General features: G+C 40.3%; 1 protein-coding gene across 2 annotated transcripts; it reads right to left on the bottom strand.

Annotated features, from left to right (window-relative positions):
* Positions 1 to 1,902: 1,902 nt before the first annotated feature.
* tp53inp1 (tumor protein p53 inducible nuclear protein 1) lies at positions 1,903 to 20,917 on the bottom strand. Of its 2 annotated transcripts, none has more exons than XM_044359586.1 (4): positions 20,618 to 20,917; positions 14,728 to 15,105; positions 7,888 to 8,431; positions 1,903 to 6,918 (listed from the first exon to the last, which is right to left on the bottom strand). In XM_044359586.1, exons 2-4 carry the CDS (start codon positions 14,852 to 14,854, stop codon positions 6,696 to 6,698), a joined length of 894 nt encoding a protein of 297 aa, XP_044215521.1. In that variant the 5' UTR covers positions 14,855 to 15,105; positions 20,618 to 20,917; the 3' UTR covers positions 1,903 to 6,695. The 2 variants fall into 2 exon arrangements, with proteins under 2 accessions (XP_044215521.1, XP_044215522.1); XM_044359587.1 differs by lacking the exon at positions 20,618 to 20,917 and adding an exon at positions 17,346 to 18,192.
* Positions 20,918 to 21,644: the final 727 nt, after the last annotated feature.

The raw sequence follows: 21,644 nt of genomic DNA, 5'->3' as shown, positions 1-21,644 counted from the left end.
CTTGGTTTCATCAGACCAGGGAATCTTGTTTCTCTCAGTCTGAGAGTCCTTTAGGTGCTTTCCTGTCTCTTTCACTGAGGAGAAGCTTCCATCTGGACACTCTGCCATAAAGCCCAGATCGGTGGCGTGTTGGTTGCTGTGATGGTTTTCCTTCTGGAAGTTTCTCTCATCTCCACACAGGATCTCTGGAGTTTAGCCAGAGCGACCATCAGGTTCTTGGTCACCTCTCTTACCAAGACCCGTCTCCCTCGATGCTCAGTTTGTCCGAGCGTCCAGCTGTAGGAAGAGTCCTGGTTGTTCCAAACTTCTTTCATTTAAGAATTATGGAGGCTGCTGAGCTCTTGGGAACCTTCACTGAAGCAGAAATGTCTTTGTAGTCTTCTTCAGATCTGTGCCTCAGTTCCCTCAACCTCATGTCTTAGTTTTTGCTCTGATATATGTTGTCAGCTGTGAGACCTCATATAGACAGGTGGTGTGTTCCTTTCCAAATCATCCAATCAATCAAATTGACCACAGGTGGCCTCCAGTCAAGGTGTAGAAACATCTCAAAGATGATCAGGAGAAATGGGAGGAACCTGAAGCTAAAGTGTCACAGCAAAGGGTCAGAATACTTCTGTCAATGTGATATTTAAAACATTTCTAAAATTCTGTCTTCACTTTGTCATTATGGGATATGAAGTGTAGATTGATGAGGGAAAAAATGAATTTAAATGATTTTATTATAAAGCTGCAACATAACAAAATGTTAAACGTTTCCATTACGTCCTGTAGTTCTGACACAATTAATCAATTGACCAAAATTTAATTGCCAACTATTTTTTATAATCAACTCATCATTTATCATTTATCAGTGTGAATATTTTTAGCTTTTCTCTGTTTTATATCACTGTAAAGTGAACAGGCCTCCCTGCATGTACACTTAAACCTCTGCAGATGATCCAGAACACGGCAGCGCGTCTGGTCTTCAATCAGCCCAAAACAGCACATGTCACCCCACTGTTGATATCCCTCCATTGGCTCCCAGTTGCTGCCCGCATCAAATTCAAAACCCTGACACTTGCTTACAAAACAGCAACTAAAGCAGCTCCTGCCTACCTGAACTCCCTCATTCAGGTCTATACTCCCTCCCACCCACTACGCTCTGCCAACGAAAGGCGCCTGGTACCACAACAGGGCCTAACAGGGCTAGACTCTTCTCCTCTGTAGTTCCCCGGTGGTGGAACGAGTTACCAAACTCTGTTCGATCTGCAGAATCCCTCTCAATCTTTAAGAAAAGACTAAAGACCAAGCTCTTTCACAAACACCTCTGCACTTGATGAACTGTAGGGTGAAAAAAAACCCCAAAAAAACCAACAACAACAAAAAAAAAAGGCATGCTTCTATGCACTCTGTTGACTCTAATCATTGCTTTGTTGCACTGCCTGTTGGCATCTACGTCCTATTGGGCCCAAACTTAAGCTTTATGGCACTTACTGGTGTTGTTGTCTCCTGACTAGATCCCTGCTGGTGTTGTATCAGTCTCATATGTACGTCACTTTGGATAAAAGCGTCTGCTAAATGTAATGTAATGTAATATTTTGGGGCTTTGGACTGTTGGTCAAAACAATATATTTGAAGCCTGGGACTCAGAGGAATTGTGACATATTATTAACTAAATGATTAATATATATTTTTTTAAAATTGACAGATTAATGAATAATGAATTTCCACAGCAAGGCTACAGTAAGACATCAGATGAGATGTGAAAGTGTTAGTTACTGTCTAGTTAAGTGGAATCAGCAGCAGGTTTCATGCTCGTACTATGACGTTCATTCTTGTATCCAGGACAAATATTAAATGTTAAATGAAATGAAATGATCATTGACTTCATGGAGGCAGAAGAAACAAACAGAGACGGAGGAGCTGCGTATGAAAACATTTATTTTAGGCTAATAAGAGATCACATGTATTAACTATTACAGTTTGAAAACAAGATGACCCCACTTTTTTAATTAGCATTATTTTTTTTTCTGACATCAGAACAGAGTGAATTGATCTGTCATACATCCAAAAAAAATACAAAGAAGGAGACCAGTTATGTTCGATAAATAATAAAAGTTAACCCTAAAATTCCTACACCTTTTATTTTATTTTATTTTTTTTGGCAAAGTGCTGTATTATTCCAGTAAACTACAACAAAAAAAAAGCAAAATTTCTAACACTTGGTGAAAAATAAAAATGCCACAAAATATTCTTCACACTGTTTTTTTTTGTTTTTTGTTTTTAAATGAACAACAGGAGAAAAAAAAAAGAGGTTTTTGCTACATCATTCTGTCTGGTTTGTTGAGTCATTATAAAACCTGTACAGGAGCAGGATGGGGGGGAGTTGGGGGGGGGGACAAGCTTCCACCGGGTGGTGCATAGTTGGTGTCTGATGTCTTGTTTTCTTTATTTACGTCCACTCGGGACATACAAAAAAAAAAAGAGAGTTCAAGTTCTTCATTGATGCATTGTCGTTACAACATTTCAACCTGGAAGGCACGTGATCCACAAATTTCAAGGCATTGAACAAAAAAAAAAAAAACATTATAAATCCCTGTTAGTCTAATGATAGAGAGATGAAACTGAAAACAGAAACTAAATAAAAACAATAAAGTCTCCGAACAGCACGAGGAGACAACGAATCCTCACTGCATGTCTCCTCCGATCCCTTCTGTCTTTTAGTTCGTCCTTTTAAAAACATTGTAGTAACACAAAAAAAAAAAAAAAAACATATAACATCATCCATGATTGCAAAGCTCGATAGTAGAGAGAGACACACATTCGAGGAAAATAAAAAGAAAAGCTTAAATACACCAGAGAGAATCACTCCATCACTATCATCACGAGTATTTACAGCGAACCATACAGACGCCTAACAAACGTTTGTTAGTGCTTTCTTATTAATGCTACCGTCCCGTCAACACAACCACAGAGACACAAACTCCAAGTCAAGATTTGACTGAAGATTCAGGAAAAAAAAAAAAAAAAAACCAACACACACTGCAAAAAGTCTCATCGCGAGAAGCCACTGAATCTTCACTGAGGCTCAAAATCCTGTTTTTATTCTGTGTTCAAACCACACAGACGTTTATATTTAGTGTCCGAGCGTCTTCAAACAGTATCAACGACCCGAACTTCTCCTTTAAACTGACTTTCTTTGTTTTTAATCAGCCAATAAACTGGATTTCTTTGAGTAAATCAACAAAATGTGAAATTAGAGGTTTTCTTCTCTTTCAAGATCACAAAAATAATCAGAATTAGTGAATTTATGTTGGCAGATTTTACACACGTCTCCAGGAAATTGAGATTTTAACAGTCAAAGTGAGATTTTATATGGAAGTCCATTTCCGCCAAGAAAAAAACAAAACAAAAGTTAAAAAAAAAAAACTCATGGTAAATCAAAATTAGAGATACTCTAAAGTTTGAGATAATAAGTCAAAATTTTGATTCTTTAGATATATTTTAACCACATTTTTTACTTAACAAGACAATATTTTTTAGTTAAATATATATATTTTTGAGATAATAGGTCATAATCTGACCTACTAATTAAAACTTTTTACATTATTTTGAGTTAGTAAATCAAAAATGTGAGTATATATACATTTTGGGTTAAATAGGCAAAAACATGAGATAGTCAATAAAATGTTTGACTTTTTTTCACAATTATGAGATGATAAGCTGTAAATTATTCAATATAAGTCATACTTTTGACTTTCTATCTTATAATTATGACTTCATGTCTCAATTTTTATTTCCCACTTGTATTTTTTTTTTATCTCTGTCATTCCAATTTCATTTTTTTTTTTTTGTTTTCTGACAGAAATGTGCTTCCATACGTTCAGTGACTTTGTTGGATGGTTAACTTCTCCTGCAGTGCGGCGACTCGGCTCGGGCTCCACTTTCCCTACAGCAGACACATGAAACAACTGACAGTCCACCATCGCAGAGCGCCAAGACCAAGAACAAACACTTAAATGTTAAACTAAACAACTAACAAAACAAAAAAAATAAAAGGTTAAAGATCATTGCTACTTTTTTGGTTTAAATATTTTAACAATTTAACAAACTGTGACTAAGTTAACATGGAAAATAGAATAGTTAAAAAGCATAAAGTACATTTCTAAAACCATGTTAGGTACACTTGAGCAAAAAAATAAAATATAAACATTGCTGAAAAAAAAAAAAAAGACCAACAGTTTCTCTCCATCTTGATGGATTTCCAACAGTCGACTGAGAGCGTCAATAGTTCATTTTCACAGTCCTGGGACCAAGATAAGATTCTGAGACACTATAAAACCAAAAAAAGTTGATTATTTCTCACAAACATTTTCACGAGGGAAAAGCTCGCCGGGGACAGAGCTGGAAAAAAAAAGTCCGAGCACGCACAAAGAATCATCAGCCGTCAAGTAAATCTGCATTTTCCTAAAGTGTAAAGGTGATTGGTTGTGACCCTGAGAAGTGGACTGCAGATTTTTATTTTTTTAAGAACAAAAAAAAAATTAATAAAAAGAAAAATTTTTCCATTTTCTTTTCTTTTTTTTCTCCAACCATCGTAACACTAACACAACTCTACAACCATGCAACAGATTTGCACACTAACATAACCAAACATACCTAAGCAAGAAACCGTAGACGCATATATACCAACTTCATACTGATATGTAATTTTGTTTTTTTCTTTTCAAAAATATTTTGGAAGTTTTTTTTTTTTTAAATACATTTTTTTTTTTTTAAACATTTCTATTCATCTCAAAGCTACCGTTAAAACAAGGCGTTTAGTGATATTTAACCCAGTAATTTTTTTTTTCTTTCTTTTTTCAAGAAAATATTGTGAAAAGTACTGAATTACAAAGTCAGAGGCAGGTTCAGCCGCCGCCGCCGCCGCCGCCGCCGCCGCAGGACGAGCCGTGTTTAACAGCAGGGTGACGCTGCAGGAGAGCAGATTTTTTTTTTTACATTTGAAGGCAGGAAATTAAAGGAAAAATCCCCTTAAAAATGCTGTAAGGCTGTTGACAGAGGTTACTGAATGGTTTTGCATCGCTGACTTCATTACTTACTGTGTTTTTCTTTTCTTTTGGTTTCAGTTCCTCAATATTTTGCAGTTTAAGTTTCTTGAACCAAAGTCGATGATCAAAAAAAGGGAAGAAACACACAGAAACTAAAAATCTGTATCTGTACTCACAGGAAATAAACCAGAATACCGAGCAGCTACGAGAAACGCTCCGGTTTGAGTGAGAAAACATTTTGTTGACTCGTTTAACTTCTCTGTTCTGTTTCTCATGTTTCAGATATCAGGCCGGATGCAACTCGCTCACACCTGGCGGCTCGCGTTCAGCTCTGCAAAAATAGATTTTTTCTAAACATAAACGGAGGTGGAATGAATGTTTTGTTGCAAACCGTCGGCAGTAGTTGCTACTACGGAAAGAAATTAAATACTTTAGGTTTTTCTCAGCAAGAAATTCTTTAAAAAAACAAACAAACCTGAAAATGAAGGTTTTATATTTAAAGTTCTACAGTCATGTAATATTGCACTTCCAGAGAGTTTAGGGGCTTTTGCAATTGAAGCAGCAGAAGCTGAAATATCCTGAGTTTTAGTCCCTAGTAAGCTCCACAAACTCTGCATCCTACATTTCCCATAATGCAACTCGATAGCATCTTTCCATTAGACGCCCTGCTTTCTGTTATAAAGTTGTAGTCTACAAACTGAGGTAACCGCGATGACATCACGTCAGAAAACTGTGTTAAGTTGACTTTGACATGTAAAAATTCACAGAATATCCCTTTATTAGACTAGCTGAAAGGCATTCTGGGAACTGTAAGATCTCACAAGACAAGCCGACAAATACAGATTACAGATTAAAAACAGTGTCGAGATGGTTTGAGGGGATTTTTCCTTTAAAAAAGGTAACAGCGACTCATTAGTTTCAAAACATCACGACTGACAACTTTTTGGGCAAAACTGCAACATGTTCAAGTGATTTTAGGGATCTGAAACGTCTTCTGATGTCCTGAGAAGTTGCCTAAAAAGGTTGCCAGACAGTCAGGAGACCACGCAACCCCCTGCTATGACATCACTGTGACATCACCATCGCCGCCATCCTGCCTCGGGCGCTCTGCGAACCTGCCGCCGAGTAAAGTGACCTACAGCATTGATTCTACACATATAAGTTGTCCATGAAGAAGAAGAAGAAGAAGAAGAAGAAGAAGAAGAAGAAGAAAGGGATAAAGAGAGGGAGGAAGACGTCGTCGTGACAACTCTTCCTCGCTGTGATTGGACACAAACAGAGAGAGGGGAAACAGGAAGGAGGACACATGATGACCTTTTTCTTTTCACATCCCTTCTTCTCAGCATCAGTATGAAGGAGGAAGAGGAGGAAGAGGAAGAGGAGGAGGAGGAGGAGGAAGAAGAGGAAGAGGGGGCAAACTTTATACCTGCTTGGCCACATGAGCTGATAAGATTTAAAAGATAAACAAGCAGCCATGTTCCCTGTTTCACCATCTGATTAGAGACTGCGGTGTGTAACTGATGATGTAGATCGACTTGTTGCTGGTGTGTGTGTGACCAGTGTTAGTTTATACTGCTTAAAGGATCAGGGTCGAGGTTGATGATGATGATGATGATGATGATGATGATGAAGGTGATGCTGCCGGGAGGGGAGGGGAGGGCCTCATCAGAAGTTGAGGTGTCTCTGGTTGGGCTGGTGCAGGTGCATGGTGCTGGCCTTCGGGGGGCGCAGCAGGTTGAGGCGTCGCAGGGCGTTGCGGGACAGCGGCTGGGCGTGCTGGGCGGCGAGGCCCGGCCGCTGCTGCAGGAGGCCGGCGCGGGCCGACAGCGCCGCGGCGTAGCAGGCAGAGTGGAGGCTGGAGCGACGCTGGACGACCGCCACGTCTGGCCTGCAGGGGGCGACAAACACAGAGGGAGAGAGAACTGTGAGACCAAACCAAGACTACAGACCTGTATTAGATATTAGAGGCACAGAAGTATTGCAGTAAAAGTACATAAGTATTATGAGCTTGATGTAGTTAAAGTATTGCAGTAAAAGTACATAAGTATTATGAGCTTGATGTAGTTAAAGTATTGCAGTAAAAGTACATAAGTATTATGAGCTTGATGTAGTTAAAGTATTGCAGTAAAAGTAGTGGTTTGGTCCCTCTGACTGATATATTATTATATATGACATCATTAGATTATTAATAGTGAAGCATCAGTGTTAGAGCAGCATGTTACTGTTGTAGCTGCTGGAGGTGGAGCTAGTTTACACTACTTTATATACAGTTAGCTAGTTTAGTCCGGTGGTTCCCAACCTAGGGGTCGGGCCCCTCCAAAGGGTCAGCAGATAAATCTGAGGGGTGGTGAGATGATTAATGGGAGAGGAAAGAAGAAAAAACAAAGTTCTGATACACAAATCTGTTTTCAGTTTTTGGACTTTTTCTCTAATCTTTGATTTTTGCTGAAATATTGGATCATTTGAACATTAATTGAAATGAAACCATGTGAGAAGTTTAGAGGGAAAAATCACTATTTGGTGGAGCTGTTAACAACTCATAGACATGTGAAATGTGACCCCGACTACACACTGCTTTTTGTAAGACATCAAAAGCCAAAAAGGTTGGAAACCACTGGTTTCATCTTTAACAATGTGTTGTATTTTAAAAGCTTGTTATATTATCCATTGTGTCAAATCTTCATCTGAAAAGTAACTAAAGCTGTCAAATAAATGTAGTGGAGTAGAAAGTACAATATTTCCCTCTGAAATGTAGAAAGTAGCATCACATGGAAAAGACTCATTCTGCAATAATAAGTGAAAACATGTAATGAATAAAAACACAAAGCTTTTTCGAAGTAATTTCTGGAGCTCTTACCTGTGACGAGGCCCGTCCAGCATGCGTCTGCCTTTCTCTTTCCCACCTGAGGCCGTCGGGGCGTTGGGCACGTTGCTGGGCAACAAGCCCAGCTCCAGGTCGAGGGAGCGGGGCAGGGGGTCGAGGGTCAGCCGGGGGGGGCTGTGGTGGGCGTAGACGGACATGCTGGGGTGTTCGATCAGCAGGTTCTCCAGGGGGCTGGTCTCCAGGAGGACGGGCTGGCTGCCGCGGCCGGTGAAGCAGGGCGGCGGGGTGACGAACCAGCTCTCCTCCAGAGAACAGGCGTCCAGGCGCAGGAACCCGCTCTCCTCCTCTTCCTCGTCCTCCTCTTCGTCCTCCTCCTCCTCCTCCTCCTCGGCGCCGCCGTCCGGGTCGGTGTCGGCCGTGGAGTTGAGGGAGGTGCAGGAAGCGTAACGGATGGGGGGGCTGGCCATCGGGGAGGGGATCATCACCAGGTCTTCCTCCTCTTCATCCTCCTCCTCTTCCTCTGGGCTGACGGTGGATCCGGAGCGGCCGTCGCCACACTGACTGGAGCAGGCTTCAGCTGCACACACAGATCAGAGGAATCAATCATGTGATCTATTGATTACAGAGCGGTTTCTACTGGGGCTGTGCCCGAATACAAATATATCAATCGACAAAGCAAATAGTGGGTTTTATACGAATATTTGTTTCATACAAATATTTTTTAAAATTATTTGTTTTCGGAAAGAAAAAAAAACATGTTAAACATCAGCGTGCAGGTCGGTTACATCACTATCTCAGTGTCTCTCCTCTGCTCCGCTGTGACGTCTATCAGCAGGTCTCAGTGAGGGGAGTCACATCCACCTGCTACATGACGCATATTTCCTAATTTGGACATCAGTCCCGGAGTTGGGGGTGTTCCCCAGAGATAAAGCTGAACTACTGACATGAACACTTATTGTAACACTTTAATTTCTAAAATTAAAAGCGTAATAAAAACAAAAAACAGGATTTTTAAGCCTCTTTCCACTTTTATTCAAATACAAATAATTTTGCTGCCTCAACAAATACAGATACAAATACAAATACTGGGCTCTCTGCTCATCCCTAGTTTCTGCTTTATATTTATAATTCATATGTCAAGGAAGTAAAGGAGTCATAAAAGCAGATTTTCTCAGGACTCTTGTTACATTTTAAGGTTTCTGTCTCTGATATTTCTGCGTCCACTCGGTAGAATCAGCCTGTCCTCATTCAACCCCCTGATATACACTAAAAAACGGACACGCGGAGCAGAAAGCAGATGTGCACATGTGCTGTCAACATGTTTGGAGACACTCTGAATCCACGTTGTCACTTTGCTGACTTTTTGTCAAGTTGCATCAGACAAAAAAACATCTGACAGCTGACTGTAAAATATATTCAGTTAATGTGTAGAGCTGCAACAATTTTGATTATCAATTATAGTAAAATATTTGCTGGTTGCAGCTTCTTTAATGTGAAGATTTGAAGCTTTTCTGTGTCACAGATGATAGAAAACTGTATGTTTGGATTTATGACTGTTGATAAGACTAAACAAGACATTTGTCACCTTTGGGCTCTAAGAAATGGTCATTTTTTACTATTTTCTGGCATTTTATAGACACAAAGAGTAATTAAGAAAATAATTGGCAGATTAATTGATAATAAAAATAATAGATATTTGCTTTTCCTACTGTGAAAAAGTCCTACGGAGATGTTGTTACCGCAAGAGATGCTGCTGTTGAATTTTAGATGTTTTTTTTTTGCATTCTGCCTTTATTAAAAAATAACATTTGAGTTACAGGAAATGCAGAGACAGAGAGAACCTGACGCCGCCTGTTGAGCAACACAAACTAAACCTCATTCACCTCCAATATGATGAAGAGGAGCCACAAATTACAGAAACAGATAAAAACAGTGAAGCTAAATGAGAAAATATGTGTTTTTGTACTTCAGATGACCCTTAAATGTCAGGTTGGCGTCTTATATTTTCACCACAGTATTTACTGGACCAGCTGTTGTTTAGCTGGTAAAGACGTCACTGCTTTAATTGTGGGAATCTGATTGTAGAATCGGTCTGTGGTGTAACGTCGTCGGTCTGCCAGCAGGGGGCAGCGTGACCTGTTTGTGCAGCAGCAGCAGCAGCAGCAGCAGCAGTGTGATGTAAACAATCATTTTCTTGCACAGCCACAGAGAGCTGCAGGACGACTTCCTGACAGCTCAGCATCACATGTTCAACACAAACCGCAGCCTGCACGCATGTCTCTGTTTGTGTCTGCAAACACGCCTCTGTGTGTCCTGTTAAACCCGTCCTCTGTCTCCTCTGTCTCCTCTGTCTCCTCTGTCTCACACCGACACAACCGTTTAATCTCCTCACAACCACCTGATCCCTCCTACACCAAGCCTCAGATACTGACCGCTGCACTTTTTTTGTTGGTGCACATAAATCATCACAGACGTGCTGTGAACGTGCCAACATCTAAACACTCGCAAAACAGGCTGTTTGCCAGAAGCTGCAGCGGGTCGGGGAGGAGGGAGGGGGGGGGGGGGGGGGGGGGGGGGGTCCTTTTGATCCGACATCAGCTTCTAATGATTCACAGAAGAAGACGCAGGAAGTTATGAAGTGGAAAGGCAACATGATCTCAAGCTGGCAGACTGGACGCTAAAAATAAATCGACCCGAGCAGACGTCTCTGTTTGATTTCAGTTCTGTTTAAGGACGTTGTATTTTTATCCAGCAGTCAAATAAAGCCTGTAAATAAGAATTGATATTTGATCTTCATCTCTTACCCCCCGCTGCGCTTTATCTTCCTGCACAAAACAGACGACTGTCGGGACCGAAGCGACTAATGAAAAGCAGCAACTTGGCACCTTCATCAAATGATCTCCTCATGACCTTCTGCTCTGTCACTGTTTACTGTATGCATGTAACTCGCTGTCCATGCATGTGAGAGAGAGTTTTTGGAGCTCGTTTCCACACGTGACATTAGCGACTCACAGGAAGTTCACAGAGGAATCCTTGTTTACCCACAACAGCACCGAGAGAGAGAGAGAGAGAGAGAGAGAGAGAGAGAGAGAGAGAGAGAGAGAGAGAGAGAGAGAGAGAGAGAGAGAGAGGCTGCAGAGTTGCTGACTCAGCGCCCGGCAGGCTGATCCGCAACGGTTTATCCTCTCAGCGGGACAACCCCCCCCCCCTCCTCGCTGTCCGACTCCATTATAGCAGCTGATCTCTTCCTCCAGAGGCTGCAGGTGTTTTTTTTTTTTTTTTTTGCAGAGCGAGGAGGAGGAGGAGGAGGAGGAGGAGGAGGAGGAGGAAGAACAGGCCTCTACAGCAGCAGCAGCAGGAGTCAAACACTGTTGTTGTTGAGTGTTTTGTTTTTTTTTTACAGACTCTTGGCAGGTTTTGTGTGTGACGGGTTAATGAGGTCAGTGTGGCTTTGAATGAACCGACTGACCTTCAACACTTTCTCCTTCATCAACCAATAAAAAAAAAAGTCTGCAGAGTTTCAGCACAAACAAACATCTGATCTCAGCTGCTCCGGATGATTTCACCTCAGTCGAGCTTTGACACGTTTCACTGATCACAACAAACATGGTTGCACGTCACACTCACACATCTATCGGCTTATTGCAACAGGTGATTAGTCAATTAATCGATTACGACTGTTTTGTTAATTGATTTATCATTTATCACACAAGAATAGAGCTGCAACGATTAAAATAAAGTTAACCGGCAACTGTTTTGATCATTTAATAATAAATGTGATGATTTGATGCTTTTCCTCGTCATATACAGCAATAAACTGAATATCTTTGGACTGTTGGTCAGACAAAACAAGACTGATTATTTGAAGTCATTTTTTAAGAGGTTCCAGCTTCTGAAATGTGAATATTTTCTGGTTTGACATTGAACTGAACATCTTTTGGGTTTGTTTGGGACAGAACGAGACATTTAAAGTCATTATCTTGAGCTTTGGGAAACATTTTTCTGACATTTTATGGACTAAATGACTAATCGATAAAGTTGCAGCTCTAAACATGATGCCGCCAGTATTTTCAGTTCTGTTTATGCTGCGTTCGGTGTACGCCGGCGTTCGTGTGTTAACATCCATCCAAGTCTGCACTGAGAGATGTAGAAAGTATCATTTGAGCTGCATATTTTTTTAAACTAGTGTGGATATGATGAGTCAGTTTCACTACCTAAATATTTTGAGGAACATAAACATGTTCTCAGCAGAACTCACTTCTTCATGCAACAAAACAACAAGTTCTCAAATGTTGAAATCGTGTCAAACTGACTGACTGTGAACGTGTGCAAACACTTAAATACTCGCTGACACATTTTTGGTCGATACTGAAAAAAATATTGAGGTTCAACTCTTTGCAATCAAGCCTCCGGTGGTCCGACGACGAACCGCCAGCACGACTCTGATCAGCTCAACTCTTGTTTTTCTGATCATTTTCTTAAATAGCAACATCTGCAGGGGTTGAAATCTGCAGTATTGACAGATTTCCAAACCTCGACCGGTCGATCTGTTTCTCTTTAAGTGGAGTTTATCATTCTGACCTTCAGCTGGAAAAAAATTGGGACATAAATCACGCCGGGATCAAAGTGTTTATTCAGGTCAGTTCTGAGATTAAATCACATCACGTTGCAAAGACCAGAGAGTCTCTTATTATATTTAAACCATCAAACATCCATCAAACCAGATCATAATCTCTCAGCTTCATGTTTTTAGCAGGAACTTGACAACGTACCTGAGAGAAACACGAGGCTGAGACCAGGTGTGTCTGTCAGGAGGGACGTCAGAGCGTCTCTGTGCCCTTACATGTCCACCTCCAGCAGACTCTATTTTTACCTCCTCTGGCTCCTCCGACGCTTTTGTTTGACCTGTTTACAGGTTGACTTGCCCATAAACTGCCTGACGCCCCCTCCCCCCCCCCCATCACCTCCTCCTCCTCCTCCTCCTCCTCCTTCTCCTCCTCCTCCTCCCAGCCAGAACTGGGCCAGTCTTCCTCTGCTCTGCCCCCCCCTCCTCCCTCCCCCTCCCCAAAAATATTCACACGCCTGTGGAATCGGAGACGGGTCAAGTCGTGAGCGGCGGTGGGTGAACGGTGGGCCAAACTTCACTCGGAGCCTTCTGGAAGTCACTACAGTGTCATGTTTGTGTACACAGCGAGTGTGTGTGTGTGTGTGTGTGTGTGTGTGTGTGTGTGTGTGTGTGTCGTGTCTGTTTTGATTGGGACCTTTCTCTGATCTCAGACAGCTCTGGAAAGTTGGCCCCCGACTCGTAGCTGCCGTAACAAAATCTAAAGTTGTTCAGTAACTTTCCTTCCTGATCTGAAGCCTGTCGCTTTATTTTCTGCTGCTTCAACTGAACCAAATTTAAAACATATTTATTTGTTAGTAATTTATTTGTTGTGTCACTTTCAGACATGCACCTCTTTAGATGATTGTAATAAACAGTTAGACATGTTTGGATGTGAATCATAAACAGATTAAACTTAAAGGCTGCAGCAGCATGAAGATATCAGATTAACAGAGCGTCTCGTTGTCTCATCATGAGAGATTTATTACTCAATTATTACCTTTTACTGCACAGAAGCAATAAAATCAGGTTTATAGACCATGAAACACAATTTGAAGGTTTTGAAGAGAATCTTTTCATGTTAGTTAAAACTTTAAAATGAATTAAATTAAAAGAAAAACTGTTTTCATCCATTCCAACTGCATGTTTGTTACCAGTATTACTGGTTTATTACAGCTGCTGGTGTCTGTAAATGTTTTTATGTTGTATTTCTGAAAGTTGGAAGATATTTTCGGGGCATTCATTAGTTGAACAGCTGACGACAGGAAATGAGTGAAGAGAGAGAAACGAGGAATGTTCACTAAAGGTCACTGACCGAACTCGAACCTGAGACGTTTAAGACGCTTTCTAATTAAAGAAATTAATACGCTGAGTGGAAAAAAACTGAACTACGATGCCGTGGTCATCACTTTATAAATACTCTGTCCACTAATTGATTAATTGACTAATCATTGCAGCTCTAGTTGTTTTACCTCCACATGATTTTCTCATGAGGCTTAAAACAAAAACGTCTTGAGCTGGATTTGCATATTTGACTGGTTTTAAAAAGATATAATCTGTAATTATTCCACATTAAAATGTCTAAAAACAACTAGACCTATGTTATATATGTTGTTGAGTTGTGTACTTATATTATCCCAAATGTTTCCAACAATGTTCAAACCCAGAGAAATCTGTAATTTAATCAAAGTAACGGACCGTTTCATTTGGTCGCCTGTCGATGGCGTCATACCTCCTCTACCAAAGAGTAAACACGCACCAGATGCATACGGCGGCGCTGTGTTTGTCCGCTACAATGGCGTCTACCAAAGAGTAACTTACATACAAGATAATACATCGGTGTTGTGGTTGTTCCACACAAACTGTTATAAATGGACTTTTATTCAGTTTTAAGACACATTTTCATGATAAATTTAGGTTGTTTTTAACTATATCTTTTAGCCGGAAGAAGGATTTTAGTCATTGGACGTCTGGATCTTAAGTTATCAGAGAAATAAACTGGACAAACGTTAGCAGCAGCTTGGCTAACAGCCCCTCCAGGAAGTCCGGTGGTCACCAAACATCGTCGGAGAAATATTGATTTTTTTAGGTGAAACAGCTTTAATTAATATTTTAATGATTTTAATCTGCGTGTACGTTTGTTTCTGGAGAGGAGGAGACCTCTGTGGGTAAAAACATCCTGAATGATTAACAACAACTCCCATGATCCCTTGCTACTTCACTCCGTCTTTTGTTATTCTTTTGATTGAGACCCCTAGCTGGTTACTTACCCAGGTAGTTGACCAGGATCCAGTCTTCATCCTCCTCCTCTTCCTCTTTGCCGTCTCCGGGTCTGCTGCATCGACTCAGCTCCTCCACGTCGTCCCCGAACAGAGCGCTGGCGAACCTCTGGAACATCCCGGGACGTCGTGGGGGGGCGTCAGGTGGAGGGGGCTGGGGGAGGCGCGTGGCTCGGGGCGACGGCGGGGGGGCGTGGCGGGCACTTTGGTCATCAGCTGCGGGGTTCACGGCGAGGGAAGGGCTCCGGAAAGGTGCTAAAGTGCATCAACAGCGTGTGGTCATGGATCATCTGAGGGCCAGCAGGAGCAGGCTGGACATCGCTCAACGTCACGATCGAGTCAACGAGTGCAAAAGTACAAAACAAAGTCCTGAAAGAAGAAAAGAGAAACAGATTGAATCTACATCAACAGACTCCAGATTCACTAGTGATGAACCTTCATCATTTCTGCTTCCTGAATGTTTTATATGACTGGAAAATTATTGAAGCTGTGAGATTATTTATGTTTCAGGTCAAAAGTTCAGACTAATCACCAACTATTTGATTCAATCTTGAATCTCATCTTTTTTAGATGTGAATATTTTCTGGTTTCTTTCGTCTCTCTGACAGTAAACTGAAGATCTTTGAGTTGTTGACTGTTGGTTCAGATGAAACCAGATATTCCAGGCTGCATCTTTGGGAAAACGATGATTCACAGTTTTCACTGTTTACTGACATTTTAAAGACTGAAAAACTAATCGTCCGAGAAAATAATCGACAGATTCATCAATGATATAAAAACTGTTAGTTGCATCGCATCAAGTCATCATTTATTAATTAACTGTGATCTGCAGCTCTGGATAAACATCTAGAAACAGACTCACTGAGACTGAAACTAACTGCTGTTACACCTTTTAAATTTCTACTCTTGTTTTTTTTACTTAAGTTTTAATATTTTGGTGCATTTATTCTTTTATTTAGTCCAACCAGGAACATCAGTGTGTGTTTCCAGGTGTTTCCAGGTGTTTCCAGGTGTGTTAAATGTAGTTTTTAAGCCTTTTGTGTCTCTAAAAAGGAAACTTTGTGAAATCTGATAAAACCGCCTCAAGTGATGTGAGTTGAGTCGGTGTCGTTCAGGGCTGAAGACTAAAAATAAAGGCTGAGATGTTCAATCATCTTTTCCACAGAGTGTAAGAGAGTCAACAAGATATTCAACCACATCTCACAGATACAGAAAGAAAAAACTAACTGAGTTTCCATTAAACTTTAAATAACACAGAGAGCCTGAAACAACATGGATTTATATTTATATATCTATCAACAGACAGAACTCCCCCACGCACAGCCAGTAATATATATATATATATATATATATATATATATATATATGGTGATAATCAACATTAATCACTGAGATGACTTTACTTTGCACCTGTGAACTTGAAAAAGCAACAGATGAAACGTGTTGTTTGTTCCTAATAAAGTCAAGCTGTTCATTTTGATTATCACCTTATATAAATATGTATTTATATATATATATATATATATATATATGTATATATATATATTTGTTGGGGTGTAAGTGACAGCTGCTGCTGTGTGAAGGTATTTTTCCAGTAGAAACGGTTCTTTTATTTGCAGTAGACGAGGGGACTTTTCACTCTAAAATAGAAAATGGGGTCAGACTGTCATTTTAAAAAGCCAAGAGTCTCAGCAGGCGGCCAAATAATTATTAAGTTACAGGTAACCTTTCAACAGATGCTGTGTATTCTTAGTGCTTCACCTCGCTGCCTCTTCAACACCGAACCTTCACACTTTTCATGCAAAAATAAAAAAAATAAAATAAAAAAATCAGCTGAGATTTATGTGCTGTGGCGTGTTTTTAATGTGATTTAGTGCTTTTTTTCTTCTTCCTTCTCTGCTGTTTTGGCCACAACTTTCTCAATAAAAAGGAGATTTAGATCCGAAGTGACAACCGTCAGTAAATTAAGACTTTTTAAAAAGAAGAAGAAGAAGAAGAAGAAGAAGGAAAGTTTTTGTTTTTCTGGTCAAAAAAAAGAAAAAAAAAAGACCCAAAAATCTGCCTGAAACCATCTGACAGTTTATTCCAAAATGAAAAATACAAAACCATGTGAGCTGCTTCCTCAGCAGTTTAAACTCTTTAAACAATAACAAGTTTATAGTTTTATGTCACAGCTGAACGTCTGACTGTAGGATGACTGTAGGATGACTGTAGGATGACTGTAGGATGTGACACCTGGAGAGATACAACTCAAAAAACTCAACACGAAAACTCAGAAAAATAAACTGAATTTTCTGTAATTGTTTGTTTTTTATCATCTTGAAACACTTTATTTTTACCTTTGTGACACTTTAGCTGAGATTTAGACGATAAACTGATACAATTTATCATTTAAAGTCGTTTATCAATCAATAAAAAGTCACAATTTCTGTTTCCAGCTTCTATAAATATGAAGATTTTCTGCTTTTCTCTGTTTTCTTTCATTGTAAACTGAACATCTTTGGACATTTGAAGATGATTAGGAACATTTTTCACTATTTTCTGACCATTTAGAGACTAATTGATCAATCAATCACTCAAGAAAACAACTTAATTAAAGTTCTCATCACCTGCACTTGTCTGGTTGTAAATGACGTCATATAAAGTGTGAGAGGAGCCTCGGATACAGAGATGTAGAGAATAAAGACTGTTACTCGTCTGCAGGCTGGTTCCTGCAGAGTGAATCACTGTAACTGAGGGCGGATTCGTTTCCTGTCAGGTCTGATGGAAGCGAGCAGCAGCAGCTGCAGTTGTGGAGCTGATGGAGACGAGCGGAGAGAAGCTTCCATAAATAAAAGAAGAGGATACGCAGACACAGCTGGCCGGCAGCCGGTCGCCTCTTCACGCTGCACGTTTTCACACTTGATGGAGGACTAAACGAGATCGGTGTCACCGTCCTCCTGCAGCTGCTGTATGAACAGATAACTGGCTCAGTAAGAGCAGATTAGAGCCAAGAGAGATGTTTCCACTTCAAAATCCTGCTTCTGTCGCTCAGTTTAATTTAAAACCTCTCTGAACTGTCCAGCTGCCAGAACGTAGACGACAGAGAAGAAGAGTTGATAAAAACGTCACTCTAGTTGCTTCCACTTGTTACTGTTTGCTCATCAGAAGCAGCAGAGCTGTTAGTTGCCTGTTGTTTTGCCCTGAGTTTTGCCTCACAGGCTGCGTACAACCATCTGATTGGTGGAGCTTGTTTTAAGCTCTTCAGACAACATGAGAATGAAAAACTGCTTTAATGTTTTTTCTGGATCAATATCTGCTGAATCCATTCATTGATTTGTCTGTAAATATTAAATAATAGGTGTTTTAATGTCACACAGCCCGCGGTGTCGTCTTCAAATGTCTTCAAACATATTCAGTTTCCTGTCAGCTGTGATAATTCATCATGTCATCATTTGAGAAGCTGAAACCAGAAAATATTTGGCTTTTAAAAGAATTACAATTAAACAATTAAGACGGATATTTGATTATCAAAATAGCTGCTAATGTTTTATCTTTTTCTTTTGACTGACAGTTGACAGTCGTTACATGTAATATTCAGCCTGATCGATCACCAACATCACTGATGTAAACACCTGTTGCCAGCTAGAGCTGCAACTAACAGTTATTATCATTATAAATTAATCTGTCAATCATTTTCTCAATTTATCAATCAGTTGTTTGGTCTATAAAATGTCAGATATTCAGTTTACTCTCATAGAAGACAAAAGAAACCAGAAAATATTCACATTTTAGAGATTTTTTTGTATTTTTCCTTTAAAAAAAGACTAAAAATGATTCTTCAAAATAGTTAGTGGTTAATTTTCTATTGATCGACTAATTGATTAATCGACTAATCATTGCAGCTCTACAAACATGACTGATGTAAACAAACCTAACATAACCAGAAAACATTAACTGAACTGTGTTTTCGGTTGTTGTCTAGTTTTTGTATTTTTTAAACCTATTAATCAGTTTGGGAGGAACAGCTGATTCCAGTAGTGTGTTTTTAATCTTGGTAACACTTTAAATCGCGGAATGTGCCTTTAACATTTAAACTATTCACAAACACTACGTCTGTTCACCACCAGGAGGCACACGTGTGTTTTTTTTCTCGTCTCATCAGCCGCCAACAACTCAAAACGTCCAAATGTCGGATTTTTCTCTGCAGCACCTGAACGCGCGGCGCGTTCGAGGCAGGTTCATCCCTCGGCTGTGATGCGTTTAAATCCTCTCGCCCCGGCTCGTATTTCTCTGTTGTCATATTCATTACACGTGCAGAAAGAAATAGAAATCGCTCGCTCTTCTTCTCTGGAACAAAAGCCAAACTCCGCCTCTGTAAACACCGAGCAGCTGTGACGGAGAGACGCACCGAAAACTCAACAAGGTCTCGACCGACTGACTGACTGACTGAGTGTCACACCGACAACAAACAGCAGCAGCAGGCCGATAATCTGCTGCACCTGTTCCTCCTCTTCTCCTCCTCAGTCCCGGGACACTTCAGGAATAAACAAATACCAGATATGAATCCATTCTTCTCGCTATAATCACCAAAACACACAAAGGAAAGCTGATCGGGCTGTTTTATGGGAGATTAATGCTGTTAAACGGGTCACGGAGTCAAAGCTGCGGATTTCTGTTGAACGACACCGCAATTAATACATCTGTTACATCATATCCCGCATTATTTATTCATCCGAGCGTAAAATGTGCTGTATGAGAGGTATGAAGGACGCTTTAAATCCTTAAATCTGCTCAGGATTTAGGCTCCAGGAGGTCTCGTATCATCAGGGATGGACGTATCTTTTAAATAGCAGATATGAGTTTACACACATCTGCTTATTACAGCAGAAATAGAGTTTAATAGCCTTCTGTAGGCAGAAAATAAAGGAAAAATGCCAATGACAATCCACTAGAGCCCAAGATAATGTCTTCAAATATCTTTTTTTGTCTGACCAATCATACAAAATCCAAAGACAGTCAATTTACAATAATATAACACCGACAAAAGCAGTAAATTTACAATTTATTGAGCATTTTTGCTTGTTACAAGAACTGCAACAAAGGATTGTTCTTATAGATGATTATATGTTCCTTAATCGATTGTTTGGTTCATTAAACAGCAGAAAATAGTGAGAAATGCCGATCAGTGAGCTCAGAGTGACGTCTCCAATCTGCTAAATAGTCCTCAATCAATAAAAACTGACATTACAATAACAGAACAAAACCTCACTTAGAAAAAGCTGGAAACAGAGAATGATTAGCATTTTTCATCTAATACATGACCGATTACAGAGATGGTTGTCAATTAATTATCTTTCCCGTCGACTAATCGATTAATCGGCTGAGTCTTGTGGAGCTGAATGCGGTTTAACGACCAGTCTGTAGGACAAAAAAGACGAACTGGTCCGGTTTTAATCTGCAGCAGCAGCAGCAGCAGCGTCGGGACGGTTTAACTAGAAAAGGAAGGGGAGGAGGCTGTAATTCAACACCGGCAGGGCAGGACCGCAGAGCTGCCTGTTTAACTTTTATCTCTCGAAATATATCATGAAAGATTTTCCAGAACACACCGGGAACTTCTTTTAGTCGATGGCGGAAAACACGAAACGCTGCAGCTAAAGCGAGCAAAAAAAAAAAAAAAAAACAACAACAAAACAAAACCGCCGCAGCAGCGAGATAAAAGCGATTAAAATACATCTTTAACGATCAATAACACAACATAACTTATCAATATGTGTCTGTTATATGTGTTGAAAGTGTCTCTGCTGTTAAGCGGATGGAAAAAAATGTAATTAGCATCAGAATAAAAAAAAAAAGGCACCGGAGCCGTTAACGTTCACGGAGGAGAAAACAAAGAGCTCACCTGCGGCAGAAGCAGAGGATGTAAACGAGCTGAAATCGTGATTAAAATCCTTTAAAACTGAGGTAGAGACGTTACTTTTCGAAAAATAGAAAAACTTGAGGTTTCTTCGCGGAAGAAATAAAATATAAAAAATGTTAATTTCGGGGTTTTTTTATTTTTTCTTTACATCGGGAGTCACAGTGCGGTTCAGCTTCCTTCCTTCAGTCCCCCGACTGCTCTTTCTTTTGTTGTTGTTGTGGGGCTCCAACAGCTGATCGCCGTGACGTCGCCAAGGACAGCCTATCGGAGGGGACGGGCTTGGAGTGGCTCGACCAATCACAGAGCGCGGTACGGGCTGTCACCAACCCACGTGACTCCCCCCCCCCTCTCTCTCCCTCCCTCCCTCCTTTCTCCTGAAAAGGGCATGACTGGGCAAAGGTTTTTGGGAGCAATAACAGGGCTAAATGTGGGGCTTTTTTTCCTAAAATATTACATAAAGAAACCAACATCCGGGTCGAGCTGCAGTGTTTCCTGTTTTCTGAGTATCCGCACACCCTTTAAACGCCACACCCCGAGAAGTTTCCATAACAGAGTCATAAAATACAGCAACAGAAAACAATAAGTGGAAGCTTTCAGAAATATATTTATTGACATCTTCCTCTCTGTTTGCATGTCAAGTTCACAAAGACGACCATTTGAACCCGGCTGTGTAATAACTGTCAGCTGGTGTGGTAACTGATAAAAGTTTGTCATTTGGGCCTTTAGATCTTCAGCTACACAACATCTTTTAGTCTCAAAAGTAGTTGAATTCAGTGCGATATTAGATTTACTGTGCAAACAGTATAATTCAGTAAACTGAGGCTCAGTTCAGGAAGCAAAAACATAAAAACCAAATGAGAAACCATCATCTTAAATACCCTGAAGAGAGAGAGAGCGCCTCCCAATGTGGAGCGTCAGGGTTCCTCCCATGTCACAAAGTCCATGTATCTTCCACCATTAAAACCTCCACCACCAAATTTGATATATTGCCAATAATGATCTCAGCTTT

Source organism: Thunnus albacares, chromosome 8 (genome assembly GCF_914725855.1).
Source record: "Thunnus albacares chromosome 8, fThuAlb1.1, whole genome shotgun sequence".
Taxonomy (NCBI): domain Eukaryota; kingdom Metazoa; phylum Chordata; class Actinopteri; order Scombriformes; family Scombridae; genus Thunnus; species Thunnus albacares.
This window is presented reverse-complemented; position numbering and strand designations above follow the sequence as displayed.